Source organism: Nicotiana tabacum, chromosome 17, assembly GCF_000715075.1.
Source record: "Nicotiana tabacum cultivar K326 chromosome 17, ASM71507v2, whole genome shotgun sequence".
Lineage (NCBI taxonomy): Eukaryota > Viridiplantae > Streptophyta > Magnoliopsida > Solanales > Solanaceae > Nicotiana > Nicotiana tabacum.
In genome coordinates, this window is record NC_134096.1 from 78,902,640 (window position 1) to 78,920,575 (window position 17,936).

The 17,936-nt window shown below is 34.2% G+C and overlaps 2 protein-coding genes across 2 annotated transcripts; one reads left to right on the plus strand and one right to left on the minus strand.

The window, feature by feature from the left end:
- Positions 1-2,407: 2,407 nt before the first annotated feature.
- LOC107832226 (uncharacterized protein At2g23090-like) lies at positions 2,408-4,371 on the plus strand. The gene is made up of 3 exons (XM_016660040.2): positions 2,408-2,611; positions 2,871-2,911; positions 4,103-4,371. Exons 1-3 carry the CDS (start codon positions 2,539-2,541, stop codon positions 4,220-4,222), a joined length of 234 nt encoding a protein of 77 aa, XP_016515526.1. The 5' UTR covers positions 2,408-2,538; the 3' UTR covers positions 4,223-4,371.
- A 1,937-nt stretch (positions 4,372-6,308) lies between these two features.
- LOC107832227 (casein kinase II subunit alpha-like) lies at positions 6,309-16,498 on the minus strand (the record flags this gene model as incomplete). The annotated part of the gene is given in 10 exon segments (NM_001326272.1): positions 6,309-6,523; positions 6,963-7,031; positions 7,471-7,534; positions 11,976-12,058; positions 12,246-12,311; positions 12,504-12,594; positions 13,300-13,457; positions 14,176-14,370; positions 15,013-15,142; positions 16,228-16,498. Coding segments are annotated over 10 exon segments (1,002 nt in total). The 3' UTR covers positions 6,309-6,463.
- Positions 16,499-17,936: the final 1,438 nt, after the last annotated feature.

Sequence of the window (17,936 nt, forward strand, 5' to 3'; positions counted from 1 at the left end):
GATGTGTTTAGAACGTAGTACTAAATCTTCTTTTAATACGTGCCTTTTTTTCTAGTATATTCCTTGTTATAAAAGAATTGTAATTAGGAACAACAATTCTTTGAAAGAAAATTATGCACGTACTTTTCTAATTCAAGTAAGATCAACATTGTAGGATCGGGCATATGTATAGTTTAAATCGAAAAAGAATTTCATCATTAGGTAATTTACCATTAGATCCTTAAATTATACAAATATTTAAGGGCATAAAAATCGATCAATATTTTAGGGATATTTTAGTCGTTCAATATTTAGTATAAATTATTCGTGCTTTTATAATAATATTGATAGATATAGATTTGTCCTAAATAAATATATTTCAAAATAATTATAATACATTGCCACACTTTGGATTTCATATAAAATACCTGTTAAGAACAAAATAAAGGCATACACTTTGCAGACACTCGAATTTCATTTTAAAATTCTATCCAAACCCACGTCAAATATGCCCCAAATCATTCTAAATATGAGATATAAGTTCCCCAAGATGTTCTCAAACTTTTAGAACCACCTAGTCTGAAATTATTTTAATTTTCCAAACCCAAGTTTCAACTTTGAAGCTTCAAGTTTTTATGAGTGGTAGAATTCGAGATTGAATTGATTCAAGAAAAGTTTCACTCAGCAAGGATTTATGTTGCTATTTCGTTGCAATTCGAGATTGACGGTTGTAATTTTTACAGCTTCACAGATTTGAGTCTGTGTTTTTCTTCTTCTTCGTATCTTATCTATATTATTTCATTGCATGAGAGCGAATACAATTGATATGATTTTTCCATAAAAAATGTATTCATTGATACATCCATTATGTGCGAACAAATACAGTTAATACAACTTTTCCATCAAATTGTATTCATTGATGCAATCACTATGCGCGACGGAATACCGTTCAAACATCTTTTTCATCAAAACTGTATTCGTTGATACAACCTAGCAACGATTGATACAGTGATCATCTGTATACAGCGAAATTGATACATTAACTACAAACGGTAATTAAGTAAAGTATAATTACTTATAATAATTAGGCTCTAAACTATAGTGCTTTACGAAAGTTCCACAAAAATTAATTATGCCTTACTCCTAAGTTTGTTGGCCTGTGCTATATGAAAAATCCTACCTGTCCTGCTCTATTGAGGTCTACCGTGCTTTCATACAATTTATGCTTCACAAGCTCATATAGGTGGGATTCGAGAATTACCCATCACATAGAAAATAAATAATACTATAGTAATTTTACTATATCATCCATAATTATTACTATTACTAGTCTTAGGGTACGCGTTTTGCGCGTGTACCCATATTAATGAGTATAAATAATTTTCAAAATTATGTAAATATTATTAGATAGTTATATAAAATTATAAAATAAAAGTTAAAGAATTTTTTGAAAATAATAGATATTTTTATATTTAGCTAGCTCAATAGATGAAGAAATCATGTCCAATTGAAGTTTTCAAATATATTATTGTGATCTATGAGAACTTATGTGGAAATATTATATGAAATTATTGTTATTTATGTGACTAATACTAAAACAAAATACGAAAATATGTTTTTCATGATATCATAAATTGAAAATTGAATCTTTTGGTCTTCTAGAATTTGAGAATGAAAAGATTGGCTCTGGACTTCCTAGATATTAATAATAAAAATGTATAATTCTAAAGACCGACTAATGTTGAATTAATATTTTGCGACAAATAACATAATATATGAAGAATATAGGGATTGTCCTTCGTCGGAATAAACTCAAAAAGAAAGAATAATAATAATAATAAAGGACAACTCATTTAGAATACATATTTTAAAATAAAAAATAATTAATGACAATTCATTAAGAATACATTTGTACTTAGAATTAAAGAACGTAAAATTTTGAATTTCACTTAAATATTATTAAAAATATATTTTGAGTTACAAAATTTTAGAGTCTTACTTAGTTCGGTAAGGAAAGATGTAGTTGATTTTATTGTCCTAGATTTAAATTACAATTTTGTTCAAAATAATATTTATTTTTAAAGGATAAAAAAGCGAACAATATTTCGGTAAGAATTTTCGTACTTTTAATATAGTATAGATAAATGTTTGAAAATAATAAAGGTAAAATATGTATAAAATAGGAATTATTTATTAATTTTTCAAAATGGACAAGTAAAAGTGTAGAAATAAACTTGAACCGAGGAAGTAATAAATATTTTGGTAATTAAGTACATATAAGTTTTTAGTAAGGGATAGATTAATTTGATGTTTTAAGTATTCAGAAATTACACCATACTACGACAATAATAGTAACTGTTACTGTATTTCTATTTAAAAGGTTAATTAAGTTCATTGCAAGAGATCGGGAGGAACCTTCCAGAAGCTCAAAACTGTCCTGGTGAGTCGTGATACTATATATTGACCCTTGTATCAACTGGAGGTTGGAGCTGCCTTTTCCCCGCCACTGTTTATCGCCTGCAAAATAAGAGCCTTAGTTTAGGGGTCCAATTCACGTCCATGGGTGGAGGCAACGGTCAGAAAGCGAAGATGGCTCGCGAGAGGAACCTCGAGAAGATGAAAGCCCAAAAAGGTATTCTTTCTTTATATCCTTTTGTTTCTGACACCAATTTCATAGTTTTATCTTTCATCCACATACTGTTCTTCTTAAATCATCTGATCCGTCGGTCAATTAGCCTGATATTAGCTTTGGTTTAATCCGATTCGATCCCGTTGTTGGAATTCAATGTAGCTGAGAGAGCCCTTATTGTTTTTATGCTGAGCTGTGATTTTGCGTAAATTCTTAAAGCTTTGGCTTTTTATTAACTCTCGAAATCGTTGGATCTACGCAGGAAGCCAACTTGAAAAGAACAAGCAGGCCATGAACATCCAGGTAAGACCTTTTTGTTTCCACAATTTTCGTAAATTCCACCTATGTGATGCATAAATGGTCTCAAGCTCGGAGGATTATGGTAGGATGAAAATCAGGGAAATAATAGTCTGACCACAATGAATAGACCTTGATAGATGAGGACAGGTAGGATTTTTCATATAGCGCGCACCAACTAATTTGGATTGACGCATAGTTAATTATTGACTAGACTTGATAAAGGTTAATTTGAAACGCGGGTTTATGTTGCTTATTTGAACATCAAACGGGCTTATTCCTTCAATTCGGTGATAAAATTGGTAGGTAATGCCTTTTCACTTAATGACCAACATACTAAGCCCTGTCTTTCTAGGTAAGAAGTAGATGAAAAATAGAAAGCACGGATCCTTTAATATTGAAATTATCTCGATCACGTAGGCCATTAAAAGGATAGAATGATGAAGGCAAGAACCAAATCAGCACTTGGATGCCACCTATAATTCTTTTGTTTCTTTCATTATTTGTTTGGGTTAGTAGTGTCATAGTTTTGAACTTAAATTTCCGTTGTATGTGTTAAAAATACTTCTCTTTATTTCATAAACATCTTATTGACAATCCAACAACGACAACACTCAACAATGTGTTAAACTGTGTAATCTCCGTTAAATGTTGAAATTTGGCTCATTGAGCATGTGTACTGTTTAGTCCACAGTTTTTACTTGCTACGTGGTTCACGCTCCTGTCTTGTACTAAAAATTCGAGGACGCAATTAGAGAATTTGCTTCTATTTTATTTGCTCATAAAGTGATAGTGGCTTCCCACCTTTTGATGTCTTATTTGGGTGTCTTTTGTCTTTCCCTTTTCTTTTTCCATCTTTAAGGCTATGTTCCATAACATTGGCATTTCTACATTTTTGCCAGAAAACGCTCTTAGGAGGATTTGGTGTTGTAATATCATTATGATTCCTTCAACATGAGATAGCTTAGGTAGAGTTTTCCGGTTGAGTTGTAACTACAATCCTTCAGAGTCTATGCTCATCAGTGTCTGGAATGATTCATACAATTTATAGAGTGACTCATCTCGTTCACTATATGTGGTTGTTCTTTTCAGCCTCTGAAAAATTCTTTAGTGTATTTGGATTTGGTTTGATTGCTATTGTTTAATAATTCCTTTTATCCTTGACTAACTTGTTTATGCTGTTATGATTGATGGCAGTGCAAGGTATGTATGCAGACATTTATGTGCACAACGTCAGAGGTGAAGTGCAAGGAACATGCCGAGGCCAAACATCCAAAATCTGACCTCTATACCTGTTTCCCTCATCTCAAAAAATAACCTTGGACGTCAAACGTTCTTATAGAAAATGTTGGTATTATCTCCTGTCACTAGTCGCAAAAGTGTCGACCCAAGCAAGATGTGAATTGTGTGTATCTGTGAACTTGTTTGTGAGACTGGCAAGTTGTGTTAGTGGATGGTTTTAATTCTGATTTGTGTAAATAATTGGGATATAGCTGACTAAGATGGTTTCTTATGCTAGGTATTAGTAGTAGGGAAATAATTGACTATAACCCGCACGTAAACAACTCATGGGCAAATTTTGAGCTCCGCACTCTACTCCTTAATTAATAATACGGAAAAAGATCAAAGCTACCCTCAAACTATTCGATTTGGTACAAATATATCCTATGTTCACCTATTGAGCCAAAAATACCCCTATAATTATTTTGCTGGCTCACTTATGTCCCTACGACTAACGGTCAATGCCAAATAAAAAAAAATTTATTTAAATTACATGTGGCAAATTTTTATTGGTCCAATTTTAAACTATGACCCCAATTAAATAAATTCACCCTTAACCCATTTTTTTACCCAACCTCAAAATCCGACCCACCTAAAAATATAGCCAAATTCTTGATTGTGAAACATATTAACTTCTCCATCTTTTCAACTCTATCATCACCGTAGTTGCCACTACCCCCTTTCCTTCGTAACAACCACGTAGCCACTACAACCATGATTCTCATGTTTGCTCCATCCCTCCATTTTCGAACAATAACAACGAGAATATTATGTTAATCGAAAGGTCCGATTAGAAAAAATTTATTTTATTTCGATTTGATGTCCTTTCTTTGTTGTAAAATTAGGATTTTGTTCAAGGAGTACCTAGGCCATAAAATTTTTATTTTTTACAATAAATTACCATTGAGGTCTAACAACATATTAAGAGTTTGCAAAATTTACAAAAATTGTGAAGAAAAAACTGGATTCCGGAATTTAAAGCTCATAAATTCATAATATGTTCTTTGATTATCTTATGTGACGAGAAAGAAAAAAAGATTTACCTATGTAAGTGATATTTGAATGTGAAAATTAGGGTCTTATGACGAACATTTTCGAAAAAAGACAGCACCAATGATAAATGTAAAATGAAGAAGATGATAAAACTATGAAAAATGACCAAAACTGCCCCTAGACTAAAAATGTGGTGGCAACTATGATGGTGGTAGAATTGGAAAGATGGAGAAGTTAATTTTTTTGACAATCAAGAGTTTGGCCATTTTTTAAGGCGGGTCGGATTTTTGGGCTGGGTAAAAAAATGGATTAAGGGTAGGTTTGTTTAATTGGGGTCATGGTTTAAAATTAGACCAATAAAAAGTTGTCACGTGTAATTTAAGTAAATTTTTTTTTATTTGGCATTGAACATTAGTCGTAGGGGCATAAGTGAACCAGAAAGATAACGGTGGGGGCATTTTTGCTTCAATAGGTGGACGGAGGGCATATTTGTACCAAATCGAATAGTCTAAGGACAATTTTGGCCCTTTTTACATGGAATATAATTCATGGAATGAATAATGTTCTAATATCAACTTTAATCTTTTAATGTTTGATCACTAATGATTTCTAATAAGATACCCGGAGTGTAATGTAGTAAAATTTAGAATATCAATTAATTTCGAATATTAATAATTGTACTTTTAGACTAGAGATAGAAGTAACAAAAGATTTCCTCAGTGACAATAATTCTCTGCTGGCATTAGATTTGGTTAAACGTGGGCAGCAAACTTCAAAGCTAATTAAATACCAAACTTCAACGCTGATTCTTTTAATTTAATTCATGGGTATCTGTTAGTAATGGGTATTTGTTGGTCCTGCAAAAAAGATTTAATATGGCTAATAGTTATTGTGCGACTTCCTAAATATTAAACATGATAGGTGAATTTGTTACCGAAATTTAATTTGTTGAATGACTGCAAACATATTTGTTTCAAATTTGGTAATTGTGTCTAATATTTATAGAACCAATGTCACCAAATCGCATAAAACGAAACCAGGTGAAAAAAACGCAATATAGTATTGGTATAACATCTTAAAACCGACTGTATTAAACCAACCAATGAATACCCCTACGCGGAAAGGGAAATTCTGAAAATAAAATTCTGTATTTCCCCAAATTCGGTAGATGTTAATACTCGAGTTCAACTACGAGTTTCCACAAATGTTACTTAACAAGGATTCAAATGGTACATCACGCCATAGTTTTCTTTCTTCCCATTGACAGCAAGCAAGACAAGAAAGCTACTGTGTCCTCATCCTGCTAGTTTCTGCAGCCCTCACTTGCAAGAAATATGGATGGGCCTAAAAAGAGCGCAGAGAAAAAAGTTAGTAGGTTACGCAACCTGATGCTTATGGAAAGTTGAATATTAAAGATCTTGCATTACCACCTTGCTACCGTCACAAAAAAGGAAAAAACATAGCCAAGAACAGAAAGAAAGAGCGAAACGCACTTCATAATCACCACCTTGCTACCCTCACTAATCTGTTTCTTGGATCTCATTTATACTCCTAACACTTGGGTATCAGTAACGTATGTTTTAAAATGTCCAGAAAATCGTTCCTTTTACAGGTTTAAGAAATTGTTCCCAAAAGCATTTCTTTAATAAGTTATAATTGGAGAATAAGAAGAAGTTATTATTGGGGTCTTGTACTGGAAAGGGTCATAGAAGACAGAAACCGAGGAAAAATAAAGATGAAGCCCAGAATTTAAAACTCCAAAAGAGTGGCTAAAAAGGATTACCATTGCTTCTTTTGCTGTAAGTCTAGACTGATGATCATAACGAAGAAGCTTGTCAAGAAAATCTATAGCCTGCAATTAAAGATCAAAATCATTTGTCAAATGGATAGTGAAGACTCATACAGCTGCTTAGGCGTAGCTGTCATCCCTGTCGGTTTCATCTTATTCAGACAAACTTACACATATATATATATATATATATATATATATATATATATATATATATATATATATATATATATATATATATAAAATACTCATTTTATGTGACGGTGTTTAGCTGGGCAGAGTTAAAGAAAAACGAAAGACTTTTGAAACTTGTGGTCTAAAACAAGCCATAGAGAATTGTGTGGCTATAAATCATTTCATTAATGATAAAATAGGAAGTTTAAAGTTAAATTATTACGAAATATAGAAAGGTGACAGGTGTGGGAATGACTAAAAAGGATAGTGTCACAAAATTGGGACGGAGTCTCTGTGTGTGTATATATAGAGAGAGGAGAAGCAATACCTCTGGTGACACTAGATGCTGATTGTCTGCATTAATAAATTTGGACCATGGCTTCCTACTGTGTCTGCACGGGAAAAAGAGGATTGTATTCATCTTCAATAGCTAAGAATCTATATATATATATATATATATATATATATATATATAAAGTTGGCAATAGAAAAAGTGATGTGGCATATCTCTTTGGCCAAGAATCACACTTATCTTTATTCTCAAATTTTTTCTATTTTTTCTATTTATGTGCTACATTAAAGTATCCAAAAATCACTTCTTAATTAAATTCTCTAATTGCACCTCCTCCCTTACTCTTCCTTCTCTTTTCCATTTAGAAAGCCCAAAAGACTATCATTACTTCAGTGATCAATTTATGCAATGAATATCATAAAAATAGGGCTATAAGAATATTGTGGGCTTCTTCAACAGCCAACGCATCTGCCAATCTAGGGACCAATCTTGCCCCCTCCTTTTTCAGCTCTTTACAGGTGCTTTTCAACTGATAATTTAGAAGCTTGATAAATCACTTTGTATTAGATTGGTAATTATTCACTTCATTGTATTGTTATTCGAATTCTTACTTGCACATTTTATGAGGAGAGGGTTAAGTGGAGTAAGTAGCTTCTTCACATGCATGAATGAGCTACACGTGTGAGTGAAAGAGTGCAGTGCCCGCGGTTGGCATCACCGATGCATGCTCAGGTTCGTCTTCTACTTTATATAAGGCTCACATGTTATTTTTCGAATGAAATACTTTTTATGAGCTTAATATCTGAGGTTGATTCTCATATGAGTTCTAACATATTAAGCTATGAATAAGCTTGCTTTACTATAGACTATGAGAGGGTAATTCGATATCCATTAAAATATATTTTTTTCTTTTTCGTTTTTGATTATTATTTTATTTGTGATCTTGGATATATCTGACTAAAGTTTCTATTTGCCAGTCTCTTTGGTTGTTTGATTAGGCCCCAGAAATGTGATTCTAGCTCTGCATATTCTTTACATGATCCTATGAATTATTGTTCTTTATTTTACACTGCTCCTATAATTGTTTAGTATTTAATAGTACGATTTATGTTGATATACAATATATTATGTAGTTGTTTTATAACACGGGTTGGTTCTTTTTATATTCCTAAATCCTAACCGTTTATTCTCTAAATAATTTATTTATTTTCATACTTCTAATTATTTGGATTCTTTTCGTAATCCAATTGAATTGGATAATTAATGAGAATGTAGTTCAATAATTCTTATGTTTCTTCTTTTCTATATTTTGGTATAGTTGAACCCGGCAATTTCACTTTCAGTAGCTTTTTTTTTTTACTTAATAGAGAATTTACATATGTAGTAAAGAGGTTGGTAAAGGAAATTAACACAAGGGATCACTGCGAATTGTCCTGTAAGATGGCCTTCAAATTGTAGTTCTTTTCTTTTGATAAGTCTATATTACAATTCTTTTTAATTTAGCTGTACTCGGCTGGTTTTGTACGTAAAAATATATTGTAAAACACTTATTTGCGTTAAGAAAAAGAAATAAATGTACAAACTCCCTCATTTCTTAGTATTTTTATTGCATATGTTTTATATTTTGTGTGTGTGTGTATATATATACATAATCAGTGTATATACTTGTGATTTTGAACAGCACTTGTAATAATTTTCGGCGCATGGGCTAAAAATGAATAGCCCTAAATTTATTGCGGCCATTCGTTATAACTCCGTAACTATTTGTATGCAATTTTAGTACTTAAAGATACCCTTTACATAACTACTATATTTTGATAATTTTAGGAAGCTGTAATTATGAAAGATTAATAAGGTTTGGTTCCACTTCAATTTGTCATGCCAAATACGCGTCCAATAAACTCACAAATATTGCGGGCATGCAACAACATTTGGGTTGTAGATAGTTATCACTTGTACTTTTATTCTCGCTCTCTAAGATATCACTTTTATTTTCTTGGATGTACCTCCCACCTCATTAATGATAAATTTAATGTGCTATCTTGATTTTCAAAGGCTCTAATAATCTTTCCAAAGAAGAATTAGTTTAGGTACATAGCAACAGTGTAACTTCTATGTACTTCTTTACCACTGTTGTATTGTATTTCTTTAATACTACTTTTATGTATAAACCTATTAACTGCACATTAGTGACCCTTATCCCTAAAGTGAAAAACCCCCCGGCTGTTAAGGAGTTTAGACCTATTTCCTATTGTACAGTACTTTACAAAGTGATATCTAAGATCTTAACTAGTAGGCTTCAAAGTGTAATGGATATCCTTATAGAGGATAGCCAATCAACTTTTGTGCCTGGGAGAGTAATTAGTGATAATATTATCCTCAGCCATGAGTTGGTTAAAGGTTATGGGAGGAGGGGTATATCTCCAAGGTGCATGGTCAAGGTTGATATGCAGAAAGCATATGACTCCTTGGAATGGGATTTTATTGAGCAAGTTTTGGTAAATCTGAACTTCCCAGTACAGTTTATACAATGGGTGATGAAGTGCCTAAGGACTGTATCCTACTCCATTTGTATTAATGGATGGCCTACAGAACCATTTGCTGCTAAAAGAGGACTGAGACAGGGTGATCCCATGCCACCCTTCCTCTTTGTCTTAGCCATGGAATATTTTTCTAGGCTTCTAAAGAGACTGCATGATGTTCCAAATTTTAACTATCATCCTAGATGCTCAAAGCTGCAACTATTTCAATTGGGATTTGCTGACGATCTACTCATGTTCTGTAGAGGAGATGTAGTTTCTGTCCATCTGCTTTTTGAGTGCTTTCAGGAGTTTTCTAAAGCCTCTGGCCTTGTTGCTAATAAGGAGAAAAGTTCTGTATACTTTGGGGGAGTAGATATGGTCACACGACAGGCTATCCTAGATCTGCTCGGGTTTTCCAAAGGTGATATGCCATTCAGATATTTGGGAGTGCCACTTAGTACTAAAAGATTATCGGTCATCCAGTGTCAACCACTACTTGAAAGAATCTGGGAAGGATCACAAGCTGGACATCAAAATTCTTGTCCTATGCAGGCAGGGTACAATTGATTAAGAATGTTCTTTTCTCCATTCAAGTTTTTTGGTCACAAGTGTTTGTATTGCCGAAAAAAGTAATAAAACTCATTGAAGCTACATGTAGAAAATTTCTATGGACTGGAGGCGTAGAGTTGACTAAGAAGGCATTGCTTGCTTGGGAGAAGATATGCTACCCTAAAGTTGCCGGTGGTTTAAATATATTGGATATTACCCTATGGCATAGGGCATCTGTTAGCAAGCTACTGTGGAATCTTTGTTGCAAAAAGGACAAGATGTGGGTAAAATGGGTACACTCATATTACACAAAGGAGCAGCAAATATGGGAGATTATGCCCACACAAGCACCATGGGTGATACAGAAGATCTTGAAGATCAGAAGCTATGTCCAAAAAGCTGGGATAATGGAGGCCGATCTAAAGAACATGACAGAGTTCTATGTAAAGATGGATGTATATGCTTATGAGAGGAGACTTCCCTAAAGTGCAATGGAGGAAGATTGTCTGCAATAATCTTGGTTCTGAAAAGTGGATCTTTATTCTTAGGCTTGCAGCTCATGGGAAACTAGCTACAAAGGATAGATTGATGAAGTGGGGTGTCATAAGTGACCAAGAGTGCCCATTGTGTTTAACTCAGAATGAGAGCATTAATCACATATTCTTCCAATGTGTTTAACTCAAGTGTGGTGTAAACTATTACAATGCCAGGGGATTCACAGAGCAGCCATGCCTTGGCTAGAGGAGCTTAAATGGGCAGAAGACTATGCTAGAGGAAGAAGCGCAATTGCAGAAATTTATCGAATGACACTGGCGGCAGGTGTGTATCACTTGTGGATAGAGAGGAATCATAGAGTATTTCAAGCTAAGCAAACAGATCCGAAAACTATTGTGAGGAGGATTATTCAGGAGATTTTTTATAGAGGATCCATGAGGAGTAGACTAAAAGTAACACTTACAAAGCTCAATTTTTATCCTTTGTAGAGGGAGCTTGGTAGTTTCAGGTGGTTAGTAGTACTTGATGTCATAGTTGGTTAGTTGCTTTGCTGCGGTTTGGAGATGTCAAACTGCAATAGTTTAGTTCTACTTGTACATATCGCAAATGGTTATAAAAAAAATTTATTTACCAAAAAAAAAAAAATTGTAACTTCTATTAAAAATTTCAGAGTAGAAAGCTCCAGTAAGAAAAAGAAACGCAAAAACACGTACTCAATAAAATAATCTGCTTGCGCTAAGTTTATTCTTTTTATTACTTGATTTGTCTTATCTTTTATGACCGCGCTACGCGCGGTTTTGTTCACTAGTTTTGACTATAAATCAGAGGGGCCACAATTCTGATAAAGCTAGCTATTGAGATGAACTTAGCAACCCTATGTTGTCACAGCTCTTAGTTGTTTAGTAATTACTTTAGCCTAGTTTTATTTCATTGATAAGAGTGCTAACAACAGGTGAAGGAAAGCAAGAAGCATACCTCCCAACCATAGCCTCTAGCTGAGGATCAAGCTCTAATTGATACTTGTGCAAATATGCGTTCAACTCATCTGTCCCAAGTACCTATAACAATAATAATCCATCAACCCCATGTCAAGCAGCTAAAATTACTTTTATAGTTTTATATAACATTTTTGTTTAGTTACAAGTAACTATTGTATTGGGTTTTTTCACTTGATCAACCTCCCCTTTCTCATTCGAGGAACAAAATCAAGGCAAATAAACACATTGGTCAGTCACTAGGCATTACCTTTGCAATTTTGACGAGCTGATCCTGATTATCATGACCATAAAAGAAAGGTTCCTTGCGAAAGATCTGCAAAAAGAGAATAATAGGCATAAGTTAGCCACAAAAGAAAAAGGAGGAAAAAGAAAAATGATTCAAACAAGTAAATACAATCTTTTAACAACTCCTTTCAGATGTTTACAGCTTCCCAGGCCCCACAACTGATAGCCTATAATTATAAACCAACTGATAGCTTATATTATGAATCATAAAATCTCTCACCATTCCTGCAAACATGCAGCCAAGGCTCCACATGTCCAAAGAATAGTCATAGTCTTGCAAGTCAACTAGAAGTTCAGGGCCCTTGAAGTATCTGAAACACAAGAAAAGAAGACTTCAGACTTGTTGCAATAGCCTTGAAATCATAGACCAAACAAGGACACAAGCACACCAACAACCACAAATCCAAATTTTCCAACCTCCATGCAAGTTTACGAACAAGAGTCGAGAGACTTCAAGTGCAAATACTCGACTTACAGCATGAAACCAATTTGCCACATATGCTGAGTTAGTGTGACCTGAAAGGATTCCTAACGTTCTCCTACCACCCCCGTCATTATTTTTGCATTATTTTATTGTGTATGGTGCAGGAACAGCTTTCGTTCCTTTGTAAAGGCTGATAGAGACTGGCCAAAATGGGTACAGTACAAAAGCTCCTTCTTGCCTCAACAAAAACGGATGCAGTCTAATTCTGCTAGTATAACCTAAGTGACTGAGGTTCCTTTAAAAGAGTTTTCAGATAGTTTTTGACAAGGAACTAGAAAATAATATCAAGTCCAAGAGTAAAAGTCAGGCATACAACACTTTGACTCAGTGTGGACCTGAAATACCATTTCTTCTAACTTAAAAAGGGATATGGTGAAATCACTTGCTTTCTGACTAAAAACTCATGACTTGTCCAGAGAACAATTCAAAAGTACAGAATGGATCTGCAGATAGAGAAGCTATATATAGGAAACTGTTGCTGGCAAAGTAACTATATCAGGTCCACACATACTGTCAGCAGATTATCTCTTACCTTGAAGCAACACGGACATTATACTCTTTCCCTGGATGGTAAAATTCAGCAAGACCCCAATCTATCAAGCGAAGCTTCCGCAGTTCATGGTCTATCATAACATTATGGGGCTTGACATCTCTATGCATTATTCCCTGTGAATGACAATAATCTAGCGCCTGCAGGTTGATAAGAAGTTTAGTTCCCCACCACCTCCATAAATTGGTAAGTATGTCTAGCAATGTACATAAAGAATAGGTCCCAAACAGTCAATTAAATAGCTGTATTTGAAATTTGTCTACATTGGCATGCAGAATAAGGTGTACTAAAACAAGTTTTCAATCTTAGTCATTTCCACTGACCCAAGATTACGAGACTCCCTTTTTTTTTTTGATGACCGAGAAATCCGTATGGGGCCGATCCTTTGGACCAAGATTACGAGACTCTTTCGACAGACTTCCAATTATCTGAATATAGGTGTCGGTTGAATCCAAATTAGGGCACTTTAATGGCACCAATACTTTGGTTTCCAAAATTTCCACTTGAGATAAGCCTAGGAGTTTAGGAGTTATGAATTGAATTTGAACTCAGATTTGATCAAAAATATACGAGGATGCATCCACTCAATATCTGGCAAGTGTTTCCGAATTCAGAAAGAGTGAGAAAGTTGGGGGACTCCCGAAATCCTCATGCTCGTAAAAACCTTGAAAAAGAAGCTGCAGTAGGGAAGTATTGGGGCAGATGAACTTTTGGACGGATAAAAAGTTAAGACATACATACAACTCTATTTTATGTTCTGAGAGAAGAAAGACAATATAGAAAAGAAAGACAAGACAACTCAGAACATATGTACTTGTAAAGTCACTGTGACTGCCATCCACTGGATTTATCTCTTACCTTGAGAAGCTCATATATGTAGTACCGTATGTCATAATCCGTTAGCGTTGGGTACAAAACTTTGAAATCAGTGCTGTTCACGTACTCAAAAATCAAGCTTGGAGTTTTTGAATGCTGATCTCTGACAATATCAAGGAGTTTGACAATGTTTGGTCCACCACAGAGGTTTTGCAATATCTTTATCTCTCTTTTGATCTATACACAAACACCACTAATGTCAATTTAAAAGCATGCACATTCATTTTTGTTTTTCTCCAAGCAAGCAACTCCAGACTAAACTATTAATTGAAAACTTAAGAGAAAGGTGAGGAGTCAAATGAACAGAGGATATATAGTACTACCAAACTGACAGAGAAACGCAATCAAGAGATAACCTATTTGATGCAGTAAATAGTGTTGAGACTGGCTAACTTTTCCAGACACTATATATGTCAGAAAGTAACCAAATTTAGACATTCTCGATTTTGTATGAACAGAACTGACCATTTCTTCCAGAGTTTCAGAAAAGAGACGTGACTTATTTCTCTGTAGACACCCTATCCACAGATGAACAAATAATTGAGAGTAGACCTTTTATTATATAAGAATAATTGAGAGTAAACTTTTTAATGAGTCGAATACAGATTTTTCTGTTAAGGCTGTCAATGTTGATGATTCTCTATAGATTAAGTCAGGCAAAAACAAGTATTGCAGTATATAAGAGCTCTTCTAGCAAAACTCTAATTTTTTTTTCCTTTTGAAGCAGAAAACGAAAAAAAATATTAAACCAAAAAATAAATGTGTGGCCACCACGTCCATGCAGTACGTGTTACCTAAGTTCAAAAATAAATGCCATACCTTTTTCTTCTTAACAGGTTTCAGGATCTTGATTATGCACTTCTCGTTGCTGTTAACATTTATACCTTCAAAAACTTCACTGTATTTTCCTCTCCCAACTTTCCGAACAACCTCATAGTCATCCTGATCGCTGGAACAATAAATATGACAGACGCTGATGAGGATAATACAATCTAGCTGGTGTATTAAAGTTGAGTAATCAAATGTGAAACCAAACCTCGTGAAAGATGATTAATCATTGACCCAAGGGCCAAGGCAGTCTAGAGCCAAAATTTAAAATTTACATGCTCTCACTTAAGCAAGACAAGGTCATAGCCATTTCTCATTAAACAAAATGCTCTCAGATCGACAAATGTAGCAGAACGTACAATAACAACAAAACCAAACTAATTGAGGTCAGATAAATGAAATTTTTATAGTTATGCGCTCCAATTGATGCCTTCCCATTCCAATACTCAACAATTCATCTTTTAACACAACTTAAGGGTTCTAAGTCTCACCCTTGTTCCTAGACTTACACAAACATACCTAATGTGTACAAACACGACTAATCTTTAATCTCAACAAATTGGTAATCCTGTATTTGAATTTTTCCTTCAATTGTATCATGTGAAAGCTAATAGAGAAGTAAAAAATACATAGAAAGACTCGAAGTGCAACAAGGTATATAAGATAGAACATTTACCTCAGCTCACCAAGACAACAACAACAACAACCCAATAGAATCCCACTTACTTGTAGTATGGGGAGGGTAGTGTGTGCGCAGACCTTACCCCTACCCTGGAAGGTAGGGAGGCTGTTTCGATAGACGCTCAGCTCAACAAGACTCGGCAGAAATTTGCATTAACCAAATAAATGTGCAACATGAAAAGCTTTCAATAGGTTTTTCAGTTCGAAATAGCAAAAATTTACCAAAATAACATAGATACTGAACACCTAATATTCTTTTAGATTAGACATAACGAAAAAATTGAGACTTTTTTTGGGTGTGCCTTGAGGGGATGCTATTATATATATTGCTATATACATCAAACAGACCGAAAAAAACAAGATTTTTCTTGGATGCTGGAAATGGATGTTATTACGAAACGTCACAATCTAAAAAGGAGCAAACAGCATATAGTCCTAGAATTTCAATAATCATCAAGTATATAAACCCAAATAAAAAAGGAACAAAATCAGAGGCAATTAGGGTTAGGTAAGGAAAAATTTTACCCCCATTGAACAGTAAGGGATTCGTAATCCCAATATTCCCTAGGGCGAAGCACATTGATATCGGTGTATACTCGAGCTTTAGACATGGCTTTATCCAAAATTAGATACTGAGAGTTGTTGATTGAGGTGTCGGATTTCGGAACGGGCCGTAGTGCCGGGCAACGAAGAAGGCGCAGGCTAGAGGAGGAAGTGGGCCCAGCTTCTGTACGACGCCACCGCCAGTAACACTACTACTTTACTGGCACAACTCACTCAACATTTTAAGAAAAGCAATAGATTGAATTGAATAAGCCCTTTTGCTCTGTGTTCTGTATGTATGGCCATATGGGGACCCTTCACTCCCTACAGAAATATCTTGCTAATTTATATGGTCGGTGCCAAGTGGCTATTGTTCTATTCTATATGTTTTTATTTCTTTTTTGGGGGTGGAGTGTGCAAGGGGGTTGGGGAGAATACATTCTTTCCTAATAACTATTGTACTGTTATAAATATATTATATTATATATGTTCATTTAGTACTCTGTTAGAAAGAAATTTTTTAAAAAAGTTTATCTATATGGGACTCCGTCGTAAATATATTTATCTATTTAGTATTTTATTGAAAATAAACCTACCGAAGAAGCTTATTCTTTCGGTACTCCGTTATGGATAAATATTACCCACGATAGAAGATTATATATATCTGGTACAATGATATTATCCTTTCGGTACTCCGTTATTGATAAATATTACCCTTGTTAGAAGATTATCTATATCTGGTACAGTAGCAGCTTACACAACAGCTTAAAATAGCAGCTTACACAACAGCTTAAAATAGCAGCTTACACAACAGCTTAGAGTAGCAGCTTACACAACAGCTTACAAGCAGCTTACACAGCAGTTTCCTTTCTTCTATAAATATAGGAGAATTCAGTTCATTATGTACATGAGTTTGAAATTTGAATAATATATCAGTTTCTCTCTATACTTGTCTTTACTTTACAGTTTTATTTTATAACACGTTATCAGTACGAGACTCTGCCATCTCGAGCAAATACTTTGAAAGTATTAGAGAATATGGATAATCCTCAAATTATGTTTGGATCAAAGACCAATCATGAAGATATTTGTGTAATTGATAGTGGAACAACTCATGCCATATTCAAAGATCAGAAATACTTTTCGCATAAGGAAAAAGCAAATGTTTTAACAATTTCTGGTAATATAAGTTTAATTGAAGGCTCCAGAAGAGCCACTATATTTCTGTCTAAGGGAACAAAACTTATAATAGACAATGCATTATTCTCCTCCAAGTCCCGAAGAAATTTATTGAGTTTTATAGATATCCGCCGAAATGGGTATCATGTTGAGACGGTAGATGAAATGAATATGGAATATCTTTGTATTACAAAGAATATTTCTGGCGAGAAGTGCATTGTAGAAAAGTTACCAACTTTATCTTCTGGCTTATACTAGTCAAAGATTAGTACAGTTGAAGCACACTCTATCGTAAACCAGAAGTTTACTGATTCAAATATTTTTGTGCTTTGGCATGGCCGTTTGGGCCATCCTGCATCAATAATGATGAGACGAATTACTGAAAATTCGAGTAGGCATCCATTAAAGAACCTGAAGATTCTTACAAATAATGAATTTTCTTGTGATGCTTGTTATCAAGGCAAAATAATCACTAGACCATCACCAATGAAGGTTGGCATTGAATCCCCTGC

What these genes read in the sequence shown, in the direction of transcription:
- LOC107832226 (XM_016660040.2), top strand. Translation starts at nt 2,539, where the DNA reads ATGGGTGGAGGCAACGGTCAGAAAGCGAAGATGGCTCGCGAGAGGAAC. An exon ending in GAAGATGAAAGCCCAAAAAG is followed by an intron (nt 2,612 to 2,870) that starts GTATTCTTTCTT and finishes GGATCTACGCAG; the next exon opens with GAAGCCAACTTGAAAAGAAC. An exon ending in AGCAGGCCATGAACATCCAG is followed by an intron (nt 2,912 to 4,102) that starts GTAAGACCTTTT and finishes GATTGATGGCAG; the next exon opens with TGCAAGGTATGTATGCAGAC.